The sequence below is a fragment of the Aureobasidium pullulans genome (assembly GCF_000721785.1).
Source record: "Aureobasidium pullulans EXF-150 unplaced genomic scaffold scaffold_7, whole genome shotgun sequence".
In the NCBI taxonomy this organism is placed as follows: domain Eukaryota; kingdom Fungi; phylum Ascomycota; class Dothideomycetes; order Dothideales; family Saccotheciaceae; genus Aureobasidium; species Aureobasidium pullulans.
In genome coordinates, this window is record NW_021941027.1 from 526,246 (window position 1) to 541,193 (window position 14,948).

The 14,948-nt window shown below is 50.7% G+C and overlaps 5 protein-coding genes across 5 annotated transcripts; 4 read left to right on the forward strand and 1 right to left on the reverse strand.

Moving 5' to 3' along the window:
- Positions 1-1,545: 1,545 nt before the first annotated feature.
- Positions 1,546-3,520, forward strand: M438DRAFT_354487 (serine/threonine protein kinase, CMGC family; the record flags this gene model as incomplete). The annotated part of the gene is made up of 4 exons (XM_029906957.1): positions 1,546-1,691; positions 1,753-2,724; positions 2,776-3,025; positions 3,080-3,520. 4 exons carry the CDS (start codon positions 1,546-1,548, stop codon positions 3,518-3,520), a joined length of 1,809 nt encoding a protein of 602 aa, XP_029761601.1.
- A 1,447-nt stretch (positions 3,521-4,967) lies between these two features.
- M438DRAFT_373816 (ERG25, C-4 methyl sterol oxidase) lies at positions 4,968-6,071 on the forward strand (the record flags this gene model as incomplete). The annotated part of the gene is made up of 4 exons (XM_029908452.1): positions 4,968-4,978; positions 5,045-5,306; positions 5,365-5,450; positions 5,510-6,071. 4 exons carry the CDS (start codon positions 4,968-4,970, stop codon positions 6,069-6,071), a joined length of 921 nt encoding a protein of 306 aa, XP_029761602.1.
- Positions 6,072-6,731: 660 nt separating this feature from the next.
- Positions 6,732-8,842, forward strand: M438DRAFT_334314 (NCA2-domain-containing protein; the record flags this gene model as incomplete). The annotated part of the gene is made up of 2 exons (XM_029903702.1): positions 6,732-6,748; positions 6,853-8,842. 2 exons carry the CDS (start codon positions 6,732-6,734, stop codon positions 8,840-8,842), a joined length of 2,007 nt encoding a protein of 668 aa, XP_029761603.1.
- A 524-nt stretch (positions 8,843-9,366) lies between these two features.
- M438DRAFT_271553 (ras-domain-containing protein) lies at positions 9,367-10,130 on the forward strand (the record flags this gene model as incomplete). Its single annotated transcript, XM_029900492.1, has 3 exons — positions 9,367-9,399; positions 9,461-9,728; positions 9,796-10,130. The coding sequence occupies 3 exons, from the start codon at positions 9,367-9,369 to the stop codon at positions 10,128-10,130; spliced, it is 636 nt and encodes a 211-aa protein (XP_029761604.1).
- Positions 10,131-11,343: 1,213 nt separating this feature from the next.
- Positions 11,344-13,975, reverse strand: M438DRAFT_404869 (putative nucleoside diphosphatase). Its single transcript, XM_029909748.1, has 4 exons — positions 13,849-13,975; positions 13,762-13,796; positions 13,581-13,707; positions 11,344-13,524 (listed from the first exon to the last, which is right to left on the reverse strand). Exons 1-4 carry the CDS (start codon positions 13,856-13,858, stop codon positions 11,486-11,488), a joined length of 2,211 nt encoding a protein of 736 aa, XP_029761605.1. The 5' UTR covers positions 13,859-13,975; the 3' UTR covers positions 11,344-11,485.
- Between the last annotated feature and the right edge of the window lie 973 nt (positions 13,976-14,948).

The window sequence follows — 14,948 nt, forward strand, 5'->3', positions numbered from 1 at the left end:
GATATACAGATGGTTCATTCCTTGCCCACATGCTCAAGGCTGCACATACTGTGCCCAGGAACATTATGAGACCTCAAGTATTGTCCAGAAGGCCGACACAAGAGTCCAAGGGTAGCTAAGCTTTATATCCAAGCTCTTATGGCTGCAACTACTCGTAAATTACTGCCGGCCGGGTAACCCTGTTCTTTTCCATTCTATCATGTTTGGCAACAATCAAAGACTCCCAAGCTGAGAAATCAAGGAAGCCAAGGCCAACTACATGAGATCCTGTAAAGAAAAATGCGTTACTATGAATTCTAAGCATCAGATTCTGGGATGGAACAGTCATGAAAGGGCAGGAACGATTTGGCAAATAAGAGAGAGCCTCCATCGAGATCTTCACTTTGGATTACTTCATGAACACTTGTAGGGCTTCGAAATAGTCCCGTGTAGCTTTATAGATGGTTATAGTGCCTGTCTCCCTAAGGGATCTTCGGTTCCTATGTGCTTCCTGTCCAGGTCTATCCATGAGAGTTTGTACGAGTCGTAGAGAACTCGTTAAAAAGCTGGCGTCTGTCAATTGTTTCGAACAATAAACCGGGTCAGCGGTCGAATGGCGCGCTAGTGGAGACATATGTCATGGAACGCATGGGACAGGCCTTGTTTTATGTGAGAGTGCAGACAGGCACAGTGACATGTTTCAAAGGCACTGCATGTCGTGAAAGTCTGACAAGTTCGAGTGTGACAAGGAATGGCCAAAAAGTGGCCAAGCAGCCATTCGCGGTGGAGAAAGACCAACCTCCCCACCATCCGCAAGACGCAAGAAGAGTGACAGAGCACAGGCCATTAGTACAAGATACTCGATAGAAGACCAATAAATGGCCGTTCACGCTTCACGAGAAGAATAAGAGCTTCGGGGTAAGAGGGGAGGCGTTTGAAAGCAGCGGGTTGGTCATCAGTTCTGCATCTTGTGTCGGGTTTTGCTTTTTATCGAGCAGGATCTCTGTTAGCAAGAAGTCGGATACAGAGCGCTTGGGCAGATAGACTGGCAGGCATCTTCCCAACCATCTACTTATTGCATCCCCATCGGCATAAAAATCATTGATAGCCCTGGCTAGCTGGGAGCAAAGTCGCGCATGGTCAATCAGCAATCCACGTGCACAGCAAGAGCGAGAAGACCGAGACAGGCATTTTCGCAAACAATCAACAAGTTGGCAGAAAGTCAGCTTTGACCATCGAATTCTTGAAGGTTGCGAGTGCAACAGCGTCACCATCCCCTCCACGCCCACACACGCCTAGCCCTTCCCGCGCCGTACGCTTGTGCTTGACGACGCTCGTGAGCTGCGACAGCATCGACACAGGCTCCAACAACTCTATCGAGATCGCAAATCTATCATTTGTACCAGTCGGGACTCTCCAACCAAGCGCGCATTCGACTACGACCGAAGCGACGCATATTCTAGCACAAACAGCAGTCGCTGCCCGACTCTTTATTCTTTGCACAGCCGGCTTGTGATTGTCCGTCAAAGCCAGCAACAACCCGCTCTCCCTGTTCAGCCCTCGAAAATGAATGGATCCGACATCAAGAAGGCTGCAATCCAAAAGGCAAAGCAAGTCGCCCAATCCGCAACCAGCGCTGCCAACGGTACCAACGGCAAGAAGCGCAGAAAGCAAGAACTGAAACCCATCGTCACCACCGAGCAGCAAGAGGCGTAAGTACAATGCCCATCCACCCTTCCGCTCCGTCGCATTCTAACCACAGATCGTCTATAGCGCTTCAGGCACAACCGCATCGCCCATGAGCTACCAAAAATCAACAACCAGCACCCGTGACGTGAGCCCGTCCGGCTCAGATTCATCCTCGCTTTCCGGTGACGAGCAAACCGAAAACACGGCCGACGAGGAGGATTCTGAGGACTACTGCAAGGGCGGCTACCACCCCGTCCAGGTCGGCGAACAATATAACAACGGCAAATATACAGTCGTGCGCAAGCTGGGCTGGGGTCATTTTTCCACCGTCTGGCTCTCGCGCGATAACGTCACCGGCAAGCATGTCGCCCTCAAGGTTGTGCGCTCTGCCGCCCACTACACAGAAACTGCCCTGGATGAGATCAAGCTGCTCAACAAGGTCGTCCAGGCCAACATGGACCACCCTGGCAGGGCACATGTAGTCAGCCTGCTCGACTCGTTCAACCACAAAGGCCCTCACGGTATGCACGTTTGTATGGTCTTCGAAGTTTTGGGTGAGAACTTGCTGGGCCTGATCAAGCGCTGGAACCACAGAGGCATTCCCATGCCGCTGGTCAAACAGATTACCAAGCAGGTCCTGCTAGGACTCGACTACCTCCACCGCGAATGCGGCATCATCCACACCGATCTCAAGCCCGAGAACGTCCTTATCGAAATTGGTGACGTCGAGCAGATTGTTAAGACCTATGTTCAAGAAGATCCCAACAAGGCAAAGGACGAACACCGCAATGGCAGGAGGAGGAGAAGAACCCTCATCACCGGCAGTCAACCTCTACCTAGCCCGCTCAACGCCAGTTTTAGTCAGACCGACCTGTCAAGCCTTAACAAGCTCATGGCAGAGCAAGGTAAACCTGTTCCAATCACGGGCCCAAGCCCCAGTCCGAGTCAAGATGTTGAAATGAGTGGTGCTGCAGGCGCAACTTCTCCCACAAAATCCATGAAAGAATCCCTCGGCATTTCAGACGAAGCAGCGCAAAAGGAGCGCGAAAAGACTGCGTAAGCTTTTGATTTCCAAGTACGTGAAACCCTGACTGACCACTATCTTAGTGACATCCTCGCAAACAACGTTTCCGGCATTGATCTTGGAAAGTCTCCCCCAACCCCATCATCATCGACCAAGCCAGCCGAGGAGGTATCGTTCGACACAATTTCGGTCAAGATTGCCGATTTGGGTAATGCATGCTGGGTTGGTCATCACTTCACAAACGACATTCAGACACGACAGTACAGATCACCAGAGGTCATTCTTGGAGCAAAGTGGGGTGCCAGCACCGATGTCTGGAGTATGGCTTGCATGGTAAGAGGAATCGCTCCAATCAACACGTGCAATTCAGCTAATCTTGTTGTCCAGGTTTTCGAACTCATCACTGGCGACTACCTCTTTGATCCTCAGTCTGGCACCAAGTACGGTAAGGATGACGACCACATTGCTCAGGTCATTGAACTGCTCGGCACATTCCCGAAATCGTTGTGCGTGTCAGGAAAATGGTCGCAAGAGATATTCAACCGCAAGGGCGAGCTGCGCAACATCCACCGTCTACGCCATTGGGCCTTGCCGGACGTGCTGAGAGAGAAATACCATTTCAGCGTCGAAGAAAGCAAGCGCATCGCCGAATTCCTGTTACCCATGCTCGAGCTCCAACCCGCAGACCGCGCCAATGCCGGAGGTATGGCAGGCCACGGCTTCCTGGAAGGTACAAAGGGCATGGATGGCGTCAAGCTGGAAATTGAGCCAGGCACCAAGGGCGAAGGCATTGACGGATGGGCCACAGAGATTAAGAAGCAACGGTAGTGCAGCTGCAAGCACCCTTGCGACTGTTGGACATGCTTCAAAGCATGGATCGTACGAATGGCCATTTTCATCTCCATCATCGTCCACCGCAACAGATTGTCCTTACGTTTACGAGAAACGCCTTCGCCGAGAGATGATGAAGAGTCACAGCAGACCACTGCAAGGAAACGGAAAGAAAGAGGAACAAACACAAGAAAGATGATGTTAGAAAGAGAGGTTTAGGAAAGTTACAAGAAAGCAAAAGAGTGCTGTGGATTGAAGAAGAGGAAGAGGAGAAGCTATTTTCGTCCTGGTTTTTTTCCTTTTCCACTCTTTCTTGCATGCCAGAACAACAGATGTGAATATGCAGGCAGAGAGAAACAAGATTCGGTTCTTTTTATTCTGTTTAGTTAACTTCATTTCCCTTTTACGAATCTTGTTATCGGGCGCATAGCCTTATTGATTTCTACCTTTTGAATCCCTTTCTATGTGCTCGACTTCTCACTTTCGTAGCTGGTGAAATGCACGATTCTTGCAACACTGGAGGCAGCCTCTACTGAGAGCTCGAAAGTTCATGCTTCTCTGTGGACGGCTGTGTGGATCTCATGAACACTGTGCATTTCTGCAAGGTCGGATTGGTGCGGACAAAGCTAGATACACATCATCAATCGCGTCGCTTCATGTGGTTGTTGACTCAAGGATCATCATCATCATCAGCAGTCACACTGCCGCCAGAGTTAAAGTTGTAAAGACTGCTGAAATACCACCTTGATCAAAATGACAACATGCGAACATCCAATATCATCTCAAACATCTTACGAGAAATAGGCCGACCACCATCATCCCATCACGGCGACCCGGGATTTGAACACCACAAACAACATCAGACGTAGGATGCAAAAGAGTGGCGTTCGGGATTCGAAAGAGTGAAGCTCAATTGCTCACAAAATCTGGTGATGCCAATACTTAGATGTATGACCAGGTGGAGCCACGCAATCGCCGCCATCAGACCAGAATTTGATGGAAATACGGTGTTTGTACGGGCAATGTCGTAGGAGGGGTCATGGTTTTGTGGCTTGTCCAGGGGGCAAAAAGGAAGGGGAGCTTTCCGAGTTGCTTTGTTTTGCGATGTGAGATGATCTCAATGCTTAGCACACGCAAGCGGAGATTGCAGGACTGTGATTGGCTGATAGGGCGATGGTCGGCTTCGATCATCCCCAAAGGACGGTCGGCAGCTTCTAGCCTCCGCTTTTTCAGGGACCATGTGGAACGATTTGTGGGCAAATGGTCTGATTTTGGTTCTCACTGGAAATTTAACGTTGGCAGCCCTCTGCGGCAAGGTGGATGTTTAGAAAAAGGGTAGCTCATCACTTCTCGGTCTTCTCGTTGCACACACACCACACCCTAAGGGTTCCCTCTCTACCAGCGACACGATCATTCCCAATTGGAGGATCAAGAGAGGCTCATCATGTCGTACCTGTGAGATTCGCCCCTTTCGTACTCAAGTCTGTTGATCCTCAGGAACACTTTCTGACCTATCGACAGCAACGCGACCGCCATTCTTGAGCACGCTCTCCCTCACACCTCGGACACTTACTGGAACCAATTCGAGTCGGTTTCGAAGTACAATGTACACCTGAACTACTTTGAGCGCCTGTGGATGGCATGGTACGCGTACATTGGCAACGATGTGCTCGCAACCGGTATCATGTCATTCATGATGCACGAACTCGTCTACTTTGGCCGTTCTCTTCCCTGGATTATTATCGACTGCATTCCCTACTTCAACAAGTACAAGATTCAGAACGTATGTCGATTCATTGGTTCCGCTAGGCTCCGCGACCGTATACTGACAAGCACCTCAGCAAAAAATCCCTACTGCCGCTGAACAATGGCAATGCGCCAAGCTCGTCTTGTTGAGTCACTTCACCGTCGAGCTCCCTCAGATTTGGTACGCCGTCACTCAAACTCCTCCAGCCTAGACGACATTGCTAACACTGGCTTCTCCAGGCTCTTCCACCCCATGGCTCAGTTCTTCGGCCTCGGCACCGAGGTTCCATTCCCTCCCGTCTGGAAGATGGCCTACCAAATCGCTATCTTCTTCGTCCTTGAGGACGCATGGCACTACTGGATGCACCGCGCTTTCCACTGGGGTCCCCTCTACAAGGCCGTCCACAAGATCCATCACCAATACTCGGCTCCCTTCGGTCTCGCTGCCGAGTACGCCTCGCCCATTGAAGTCATGAGCTTGGGTTTCGGTACCGTCGGTATCCCTATCGTCTGGTGCGCCATCACAAAGGACCTCCACATCTTGACCATGTACATCTGGATCGTCCTCCGCCTCTTCCAAGCCATCGACGCACACTCCGGCTACGAGTTCCCCTGGTCGCTTCACCACTTCCTTCCCTTCTGGGCTGGTGCCGAGCACCACGACGTTCACCACGAGAAGTTCATTGGAAACTACTCTAGCTCTTTCCGCTGGTGGGACTACGTTTTGGACACCGAGGCTGGTGCCGAGGCTTCCAAGAGAAGAAGAGAGAAGAAGCTCGCAAAGGCCAGAAAGGCCCAGTAAATGCGTTGCCTGTCGTCCTTTTATACTTCAACCTGCTACGACTGCGCTTTCGGATTCGACGAGGTATGAGCTGAGCATCTTCTCCTAAGACATCAACTCCTCTCGATCGAACATCTTCGTTTTTAATGGCCCTTTTTTCGTATCTTCTGCATTGGGATGGAGTTCTTACTAGACAAGAGAAAGAAGCACGCGGGCAGGATCTTGGTCTCTGCGTCAAGCTTATCTCTTTGCAACCTATCAGATGTGGTGGCGGTGGAGCCGCATGAATACAAAACATCCTACGTTTCCAATCTTTACATCGTTTATCCTCAGACTAGACCATGTGATTGCTGCGAAGTACACCAGATCGCCTCTGTTATCAGGTCCCGGAGGCAGAAGTGTTAGGTAGATAGTGACTGGCCAGATGGCCTACAAAAGAAGTTAGATCAAAGATGCAGTCAGCCTTTCGGGATGTCGGTGGGAGACACAAAGCATGCTCTGACACATGAATGCCTGGTTTTGATGTTTAAAGTTGTCGTCATCGCATGCTGGCTGCACGTTGTTGGTCCACGTCGCACAACTTTGCCAGCGACACAACCTCCTTCCCAAGAGCCATGACAAGATAGTTTTGTGCTCTGAGCATCGAAGCTTCGTTTCTATAACACAGTCACAATCGCGATCATGTCCTTCGTCGTAGAGTATGTCAAGCATCTCTGTCAACCCCCACTTCCTTCTGTCTCTAGCCAGCAGAGCTTCGCGCAAACACACACTTCGTATATGCATGCTGACAAGCTATCCTCAGTCAAGTACGGCGAGTGGACTCGCAGATAGACCGTCTGCAATTGAATGCTCCACCACCAGTTGGACCTATCAACATCACTGGCGATGACCAACATTTTCCTTCGGACCGAGCGGAACATCTACAATCACTAGTCAAATCACTGTCCATACCTTCAACCTCAAGAAACCCGCTCCTCTCCGCGTCTCAGATCCACCACTATCTCTCACGCGCCCAAATCTCGCTACCCGAAGAAGGAGAGGATCTATCCGTGAAGAAGCACGATGGTGAATACGAGCAAGAGTTGGCATGGCTGCTGGTCGCAAAGGCTACAGTTCAGGTATATGGCTTGATACTGTCACGACTACTGGATGAGACTGTCGCGCTCGCAGATGATGTCTGGTACTGGGATCAGGTGCTAGGCAGCCAACACGCGACCGCGCTTTACAGCATTCAAACGGCACCTCTACGCATAGCCGAATGGAGCAACTACGTCTGGGCAGACGTGCGCAGACGGAGTGCCGACTTCACCATCCGTGGTGCTGGCGCCGAGGCACAACAAAGCTTGACTGCCCGCTGGACTGAGTTCTACGGATTGGTTAAAGAGGTGGTCAGGGAGAAGGGTGTCAAGGAGATGCGCAAGCGTGTCGTGAGTCCTGTCGCTAGGGTTCGCGGTTCTGTTCGTCAAAAGCAGAATGAGCTCAAGCGCTGCAGGCTCCGTGGAGCCAACGCACTCGGTGTGCTATTAGGAGAAGGCTTGATGAATGAGAACATGCATGGCGAGGGCTTCGCGACACCGAATGGTACTCAAGGCCGTGACAAGTGGAAGGCTAGCGTGGCACGTAACGTTGCTCTTATGGACGCTGTTCTGGCCAAGGTCAACGAAGAAGAGCTTGCCGTCGATAAGTTCGATGCAGCCATTGCGGCAGCCACCGATGACGACCCTCTCTACGACGTGGAGGTCTATACTCAGGAGAGTGGAGAGGTTTCCGAGCTAGGTGTGCATCCGGCCACAATTGCCGACAGACTGATCAAAATGCTACATGCGAGGATTCCGGAGTATACTCAGCAGTCTAAGGTTGTGGTTCAGAAGCACGGCAAGCCGTCGCGCATTGTCCGATACTGGCTTCCAATCACCGTCGGCATTCTCTCCTCGAGCACTATCCTACGCTATCTGGTCAACCGCAAGGCGGAAATCCTCACCTGGATTCAAGAATTTGGTCACACTATCCGCGACTTCTGGATCAACTGGTGTGTAGAGCCCACTCGCAAGGTTCTACAGACAATCCGCCACGACAAGGACAGTGAAGTTTCGATCATGTCGAAAAGATCTTTGGAAGGCGACAGAGCTAGTCTGGAACGTATGGTCGTGGACTTTGCAGTCGACAACCCAGGAAACGCGACAGAGACAGGCAGCCCGCTTACAGAAGCCGAGATTTCAAGCATCAGATCCAAGGTTCGCGAAGGCGATTTGACACCAGTACTCAAGGCATACGAGAAGGACCTCTCCAGCCCCTTCATGGGTACTATTCGTGGCAACCTGATTCGCGCACTGCTCATTCAAGTGCAAAAGACAAAGGTTGACGTCGAGGTGGCTATGGGCGGCATCGACGCATTGCTCAAGAGTCAGGAATTGGTGTTTGGCTTTGTAGGCCTGACACCTGGAATCCTCGTCACAATTGGAATCTCGCGCTGGTTGTCATCTTCATTCACATCCCGACGCGGTGCGGACGCAAGTCGCAAGCAGGGACACATGATGCGACAATTGCGCAACATTGACCGTGTACTCACTAACTCGACACCGACAGAATTTGGAGAATTGTACTACAAGGATCATGGGCTGTTGCTATGTGAGGTGCACGTTTTGCGTGAGGCGGCCCACAAAGTTATGCCCGCACAAATATTCAGGGACTTTGTCGAGGATGTGGAGGAGTTGGTCGATGTCCGAACCGGAGTCAAGAAGCAGAGAAAGGTGGTGAATAGGATTCGCTGGGCATACAAGCGGTACTTTTAGATAATCTCTACTCTTCATAGGAAAACAGAACTCTTGACGAGATGGCTGTCAGTTGCTTTTCTTGTAGAGAAGGCTGATCAATAGCGACGTTGCGAACAGTTGTTAGTGGGATGCTTCGTCGAATGGAGAAGTTGGGGTGTGGAAACTTGGCAGGCCGAGCTGCTGAGGGCTGGACGAGGGCGGGAGCCGGTAACTTTTGGGCCAGTGGGCATCTGCTTGTGCTTGACGTCGTCGTTAACTTGTACTGTACCTTGCTGTTCGTCCCATACACACTCTATACAAGTCTTTGACAAACGAGAGCCGCCGACGTCGTTGATTTCTCTTTGTTGTCCCTCTCAACCCCTTCCACTTTGGAACAAGTGACCTTCAGCTTCGCAACAACGAACAAGATACACCGCCTTCTGCCTATCCCCGACACGACCTGACGCCTATCTCGTAAATTCGCTGCCTACCACTATATCGTCGTCGCTTCTACACCTTTCGTCGCCAGCCGCCGTCGCTCTTTCTCACATTCTGCCCGCGCCATGGCAGGCCAAAACCGCAACTATGACTTTCTCGTACGACCCCACTTCTGCCTACGCTGTCCTGCCAAATCAACCCCTCTAACCAATACCACAGATCAAGCTCCTTCTGATCGGTGACTCGGGTGTTGGAAAATCATGCTGTCTGCTACGATTCAGCGAGGACAGCTTCACCCCCTCGTTTATCACCACCATCGGCATTGACTTCAAGATCCGCACCATCGAGCTCGACGGCAAGCGCGTCAAGCTGCAGATCTGGGATACCGCAGGCCAAGAGCGCTTCCGCACTATCACCACCGCCTACTACCGTGGAGCCATGGGTATCCTGCTTGTCTACGACGTGACGGACGAGAAGAGCTTCAATAGTGCGTTTTACACCATGACTTTTCCCCCTCCCCCTCTTCCCTCTTGCTAATCTTCTCATCTTCACAGACATCCGCACTTGGTTCTCAAACGTCGAACAACACGCCAGCGAAGGCGTCAACAAGATCCTTATCGGAAACAAGTGTGATTGGGAAGAGAAGCGCGTCGTCAGCACCGCCCAAGGCCAAGCCCTGGCCGACGAACTCGGCATCCCCTTCATCGAGGTCTCGGCAAAGTCAAACATCAATGTCGAAAAGGCCTTCTTCTCCCTCGCCTCGGATATCAAGAAACGCATCATTGACTCCAGCGGTGGTGGTCAACAGGGTGCCCAACAAGGTGCCAGCCAGGTTGATGTTGGTCAGGGCCAAGGTGTTGCAGGAGGTATGGGAAAGAACTGCTGTTAGAGAGTTTCCTCTCCCTTCCAGAATTCTTCCTTGCCCTGTTTCCTTGCACTGCCTGATGTCTTTCTGCATGCCTTTTTGATCCTTTCAGACCGCACCCACATCCCCGTTTTTTTATTCGTTTTTTCTGCTTTTTCTTTTCACGGGAAAGGCGTATCATGGCGTCAAAACCTACTCAAGGGTGGGCGTTCTTCCTCTTTTCTTCTACAGTTTTTCTTCTCTTGTCATACAGGCAAATGTTTATGCTGCTACAGAACTTTCTTGGCCCCAGAAAGCCGCATTGATACTTCTTCTTCCTCATGAAGTAGAAGAGATGCATTGAATTGAAACTTTACCATTTGAGTTGTTGAAACCGCTTGTCAATCGAGTTTCGTCTGTTTCAATCGTTGTAGATGTACAAAACAGCGATCTCATCCGCCATGAACGCTACTGAGGATGTCTGTCAAAAAGTTACAGTAATCTCTAGACCAGTGGTGATGACCACAGGAGAGTAATTCATCCGCCTACGGTCTCCATTGGACACGAACTTTCGTATCTCTGGCAAAGCTATCACAAACCCCTCTTTTCCCACGTCTCCAGCACAACTTCGTTTCTTCCGAAAATGTTTCGAATACAAACTCCATGACCGGTCGCACCTCCCATTGCATTATGTTCTGTCGTTTCACCTGTGTCATGTGCTATAGTACCGCGGAGACCGTATACATCTCTCAGGTCGATGAAAATCTCACCCCAGCTCTGATATCGTTGTCTCCAGGAGGGTTAAATATGGAGGGGATGTTGCTATGATTCAGTGCGGGTAAGAATCGACAATATAATGGAGATATAACAGAGATGTGGTCGTTAGCTGAGGGTTGGTCGATAGGGGTAGAGAAGGAGGAAAACGATCGGGTATACATACTATACTTACTCTCAGTCAATCATCATATCTTGTCGTTTGAGACTTGCAGATCTACATATATAGTGTAGAGTATTATATACCACTGAAACAGTGCAATAAACCTGACTTTCTGAATTCCCGTATAGCTATAGCGAAAGAGCGGCTAGATCAAGGGGGGAAGAAATCACCATGCTCTCATCCCAATTGCTCTTTCCTATTCTCCCCTAACTTCTCTTGGCTAGATTTATCTACTTGACTCATTGCACAGTGATTTCGCAGAATATGGCAAGTGCGGTTGGAGAGCTATTTGCAATTACAATACTTTCTATTCTGTGGTTTGATGAAAAGAAAGGAACCCCATGAAAAACACCATCGCTAAAACAATGAAGACCCCGAAATCTCGTGAGAGAAGGAAAGAACCCCAGCCCGATCATGTCCTGAAAACACCATATCCCAAAACACTGCAAATTTCAAGTCTCATTTACTCAATCCCTTCTCTCAAAGGAGCGATAAACGGACTCCTTATCCTACTAGGACTGGCAGCCCGACTTCTACTCCCCGATCTCAATGTTGCAGTAGCCAATTGCTCCCTACTCTCCGTTCTAGCGAGCAATCCTCCCCTACCACCAGGTAATTGCAGTCCAGGCGTTGTGGCCAAAGAATGAGTACTACTGGCATGATTGGGAGGGCCGTCAAAGTATCCAGCCATGGGTTGGGGTGGAGGATGTTGTGCGTTTGCGTTGTACAGGTTCACACGTGCGGAGCGAGGGGAAGAATGTAAGACGGGGCTGCTGAAGCCATTGTTGTTTGCTTTGGGTGTTGCCCAGCCGGAGGTATGGCCGTTGCTGTTTTCCGAGTCTGAGTCGTTCATGTCGTCGAGTTCGAAGTCCGAGGGGTCGGGACCGATGCCGCCTTCCAGAACGCGTTCGTATAATGGACCGGAGTTGTTGTTGCCGAACAGTTTACCCAGGCCGTTGGTTACGGCGTTCTTACGTTTGTTGCCTTTGCCGGGTGAGAAGCCTGCTTTGCGTAGGAGAGAACTGCGTCTGTCACGGCCGCAGAGGAGAAATGCGGCGACGAGGAGGATTAGTAGGAATAGGAGGAAACCAGGAAGTCGGCGAGAAGAGCTGGAGGTGAAGAGTTTGTCGTGCCAGTCAACGTCGTCGTCTTTGAGGTCGCTTGGCAGAGGGATGGAGCTACCACCTGCATGTTGGAAGTCCTTGGGAAGGTTGGGTCCAGCGACGTTACTACCGAAGCCAACTGCCAAAGCCTTGTCATCCGGGCCAGGGACTTGTGAAGCAGCATACAAGACCATCTTTCCGAGTGTCCAGCTAACTTCCACATCATTGATCTTGTTGACTGCCTGGAACGGATCGAGGAAGCCCTTCTCTTTCGCACCATCTATCACAGCCTTTGTACCGTTGTGTCCACCTTTTGTAGCTTCCAGGCCAACTCTTGGAATACCAATGCCATCGTGTAACATGTTTATCAACCAACTGGCCTTGAAGCATACCTCAGCGACCTTCTCTTCTGTAACTTTGTGACCCCATTTCTCTTCTTTGACGCCTTTTTGTATCGACTTCCAGTCTTGACTGCAGAATTCCAAAACTCGTTGTTGATAGGTGTTGAAGTCGTATGCTTTGTCCTTGTGCGCCATTTCGAAGATTTCATGGGTGGTGTGCCAGTATTCGGAAACACCGACGAAGTGGTTGACGTCAAAGTCGATGGCAGGAACGTGAACACCGTGTAGCAAACATGGAGGATCCAGACATGGCGCATCCTTGTCCAGCAAGGGGAATGTCTTTGAGAGACACTCGGGGAATTTGCCTGTTCCCAGCAGGTATGTCTCTTTCCCAGCCGCCTCATGAGAGCCAGGTCCAATCGCATGTCCCGATTTTGTGACTTCCAGACCAGTAGGAAGACACGGATCAGGCAGCTCAGCGATTCCAGGGCTTGCTGTTAGGAGCGAGTCGATGTAGCGTCTGCGAGCCTCATTGACACCATAGCCCAGCCAGGTGGTAACAAAGACCTTGTATTCGAGAGGATCACCATTGACCTTGCGCATGCGCAGCAGCTTCAAGTCTTCGGCGTGTTTTTCGGCTTCTGTGGCATTGGGAGCGAAGGCAATCTGGGCAGATGCGCCTCCCATATCCAAAAAGCCGTATGTGTGGTGGTCTTTGCCATGACCGTGGTGTTTGGCTGCATCTGCGTCAAAGGCACCTAGCAGGTAATTTGCAGCGATCCATCCGTATAATCCTTCTGTTTCTCCTGGAATGACCTGAATGTGTAGACCGCAATCTGGGAGTTGAAATTGTGTGTTTCGTTGTAGGTAGGAGCAGATGTTGTCGAGGACTTGGTTGCGTTGAATGTCGGGCAGGAGGCGCATTCCTGCTGTGGCAAGGAGGAAGATGGGCGTGTCTTGTACTTGATCATCGGGGATGTATTCGAGGGCATGGTCGACGAGCTGCTTAAGGTGGTCGGGTCCAACAGCTTCTGGCTTCTCTCCGAATGTCGAGACACCTATTCCATCGCATCAGTCACTGTCCATGTACGCGACACGTATGGTAACAACACACCAGGGTGAATCTTCAAAGTCCACTTCTTCTTTGTTTCCAGCTCGGGCAGGCTGTTGAGCTCAACCTCCGTGCCTTCCTTCCTTGCTCTTTGCGTGTTGAGCCATCGGTAAATATGCACTCGGGTGCCCTGAGTGAGTTAGCTATGCGATCGCGACTGGTATGCGGTTGGGATTTGTCGTACAGATGATCCGGCATCGAGAATGACTCCGTATCGCCCTGTGGGAATATTAGTCTTTTGCGATAAGATCAATAGCATCAGAAGCCGTACATTTGCCCATTTGTTCGAGTCTGCCAGGGAGAGTATCAGGAGGTATATCAGGTGCAATGGCCGTATCTCAATCGCAGGTGCATGGCAGGATCTCGACGAGGGAGACGGATTTCCAAACTTAGGACCCTCTTGACAGTTTTGTTGTCTTTCTGGACCGCAAAGGTTACAACGCTAGTCGATCCCTCGCCCGTTCCCGCCAAACTCTCGCGACCTCCGCAAAACCTTCCCACGTCTTCAGCTTTCGCCCTTGCGCTTTCACCAATGCCCCTCATTTGCTTACGACGACTCCTTTCCTATTCTTGCGAGACATGCCATCCTCTGACTTTCTTGACACTTCACCTTGAAACAAGACATTTGTCTCTCCTCCGACCTCGACAACCGACGTGACGACAGCGGCTGCAGATATATTGGTCGTCGTATCGCGACATCCTGCCTGCGACTTGCATGACGTTGGATTTTCCATACCTGACTAGCCAATTGCCGGCATGAACGACGCTTACTACTCAGTCTTGAATCAACGGCTGTATTGATAACGTAGCATCTGCTTCTACATGCGCTTGAAGATAAGCGACCTTGTGAAGTACGTATCTTGTCACGACTGCTTGTCACCCGTGTCCGCTCGAAATAGATATGGCGACATCGAGGTCACCTTACCTTTCAAGTCATCTCCGAACAAGCACGTATCACCACTGTCGGTGGCTGTCGTACTTGCGCTGCGCCTATATAATGACAGGCAAGACATGTGCACGACCATTCGAGTATAATCGACTCCCGGCTACCGCTCTCTCATGGTACTGAGCTCATGGGTCTGGCTCAATCTCGATGTCTTCTCGTCGCTTTCACACACAAGGTCACTCTTCGGATGCAGTATGCCATGTTACTGTATGACGATCTGTCATCCCGACGATGATGGCAGCTGTGTTTGTCGTTTTGAAGTATGTTCCCGGTTGTGTGTATGTAAGATGGGCATACTCAAATGATGTCGTGGCTTGTGGCTGGTGGCTCGGGCATGGTAGTGTTGGATGTGGCAGCAAAGGTCAGGTAAGTCTGGACATCAGTGAAAATATGGGTGCCGGTACCATATATGATCCAGATCACGG

Bases quoted from the DNA above. Each gene is read 5' to 3' on its own strand.
- M438DRAFT_404869 (XM_029909748.1), bottom strand. The intron at 13,708-13,761 runs GTACGACAAATC...TAACTCACTCAG, and splicing joins TTCTCGATGCCGGATCATCT to GGCACCCGAGTGCATATTTA. The intron at 13,525-13,580 runs GTGTGTTGTTAC...GCGATGGAATAG, and splicing joins GACTTTGAAGATTCACCCTG to GTGTCTCGACATTCGGAGAG.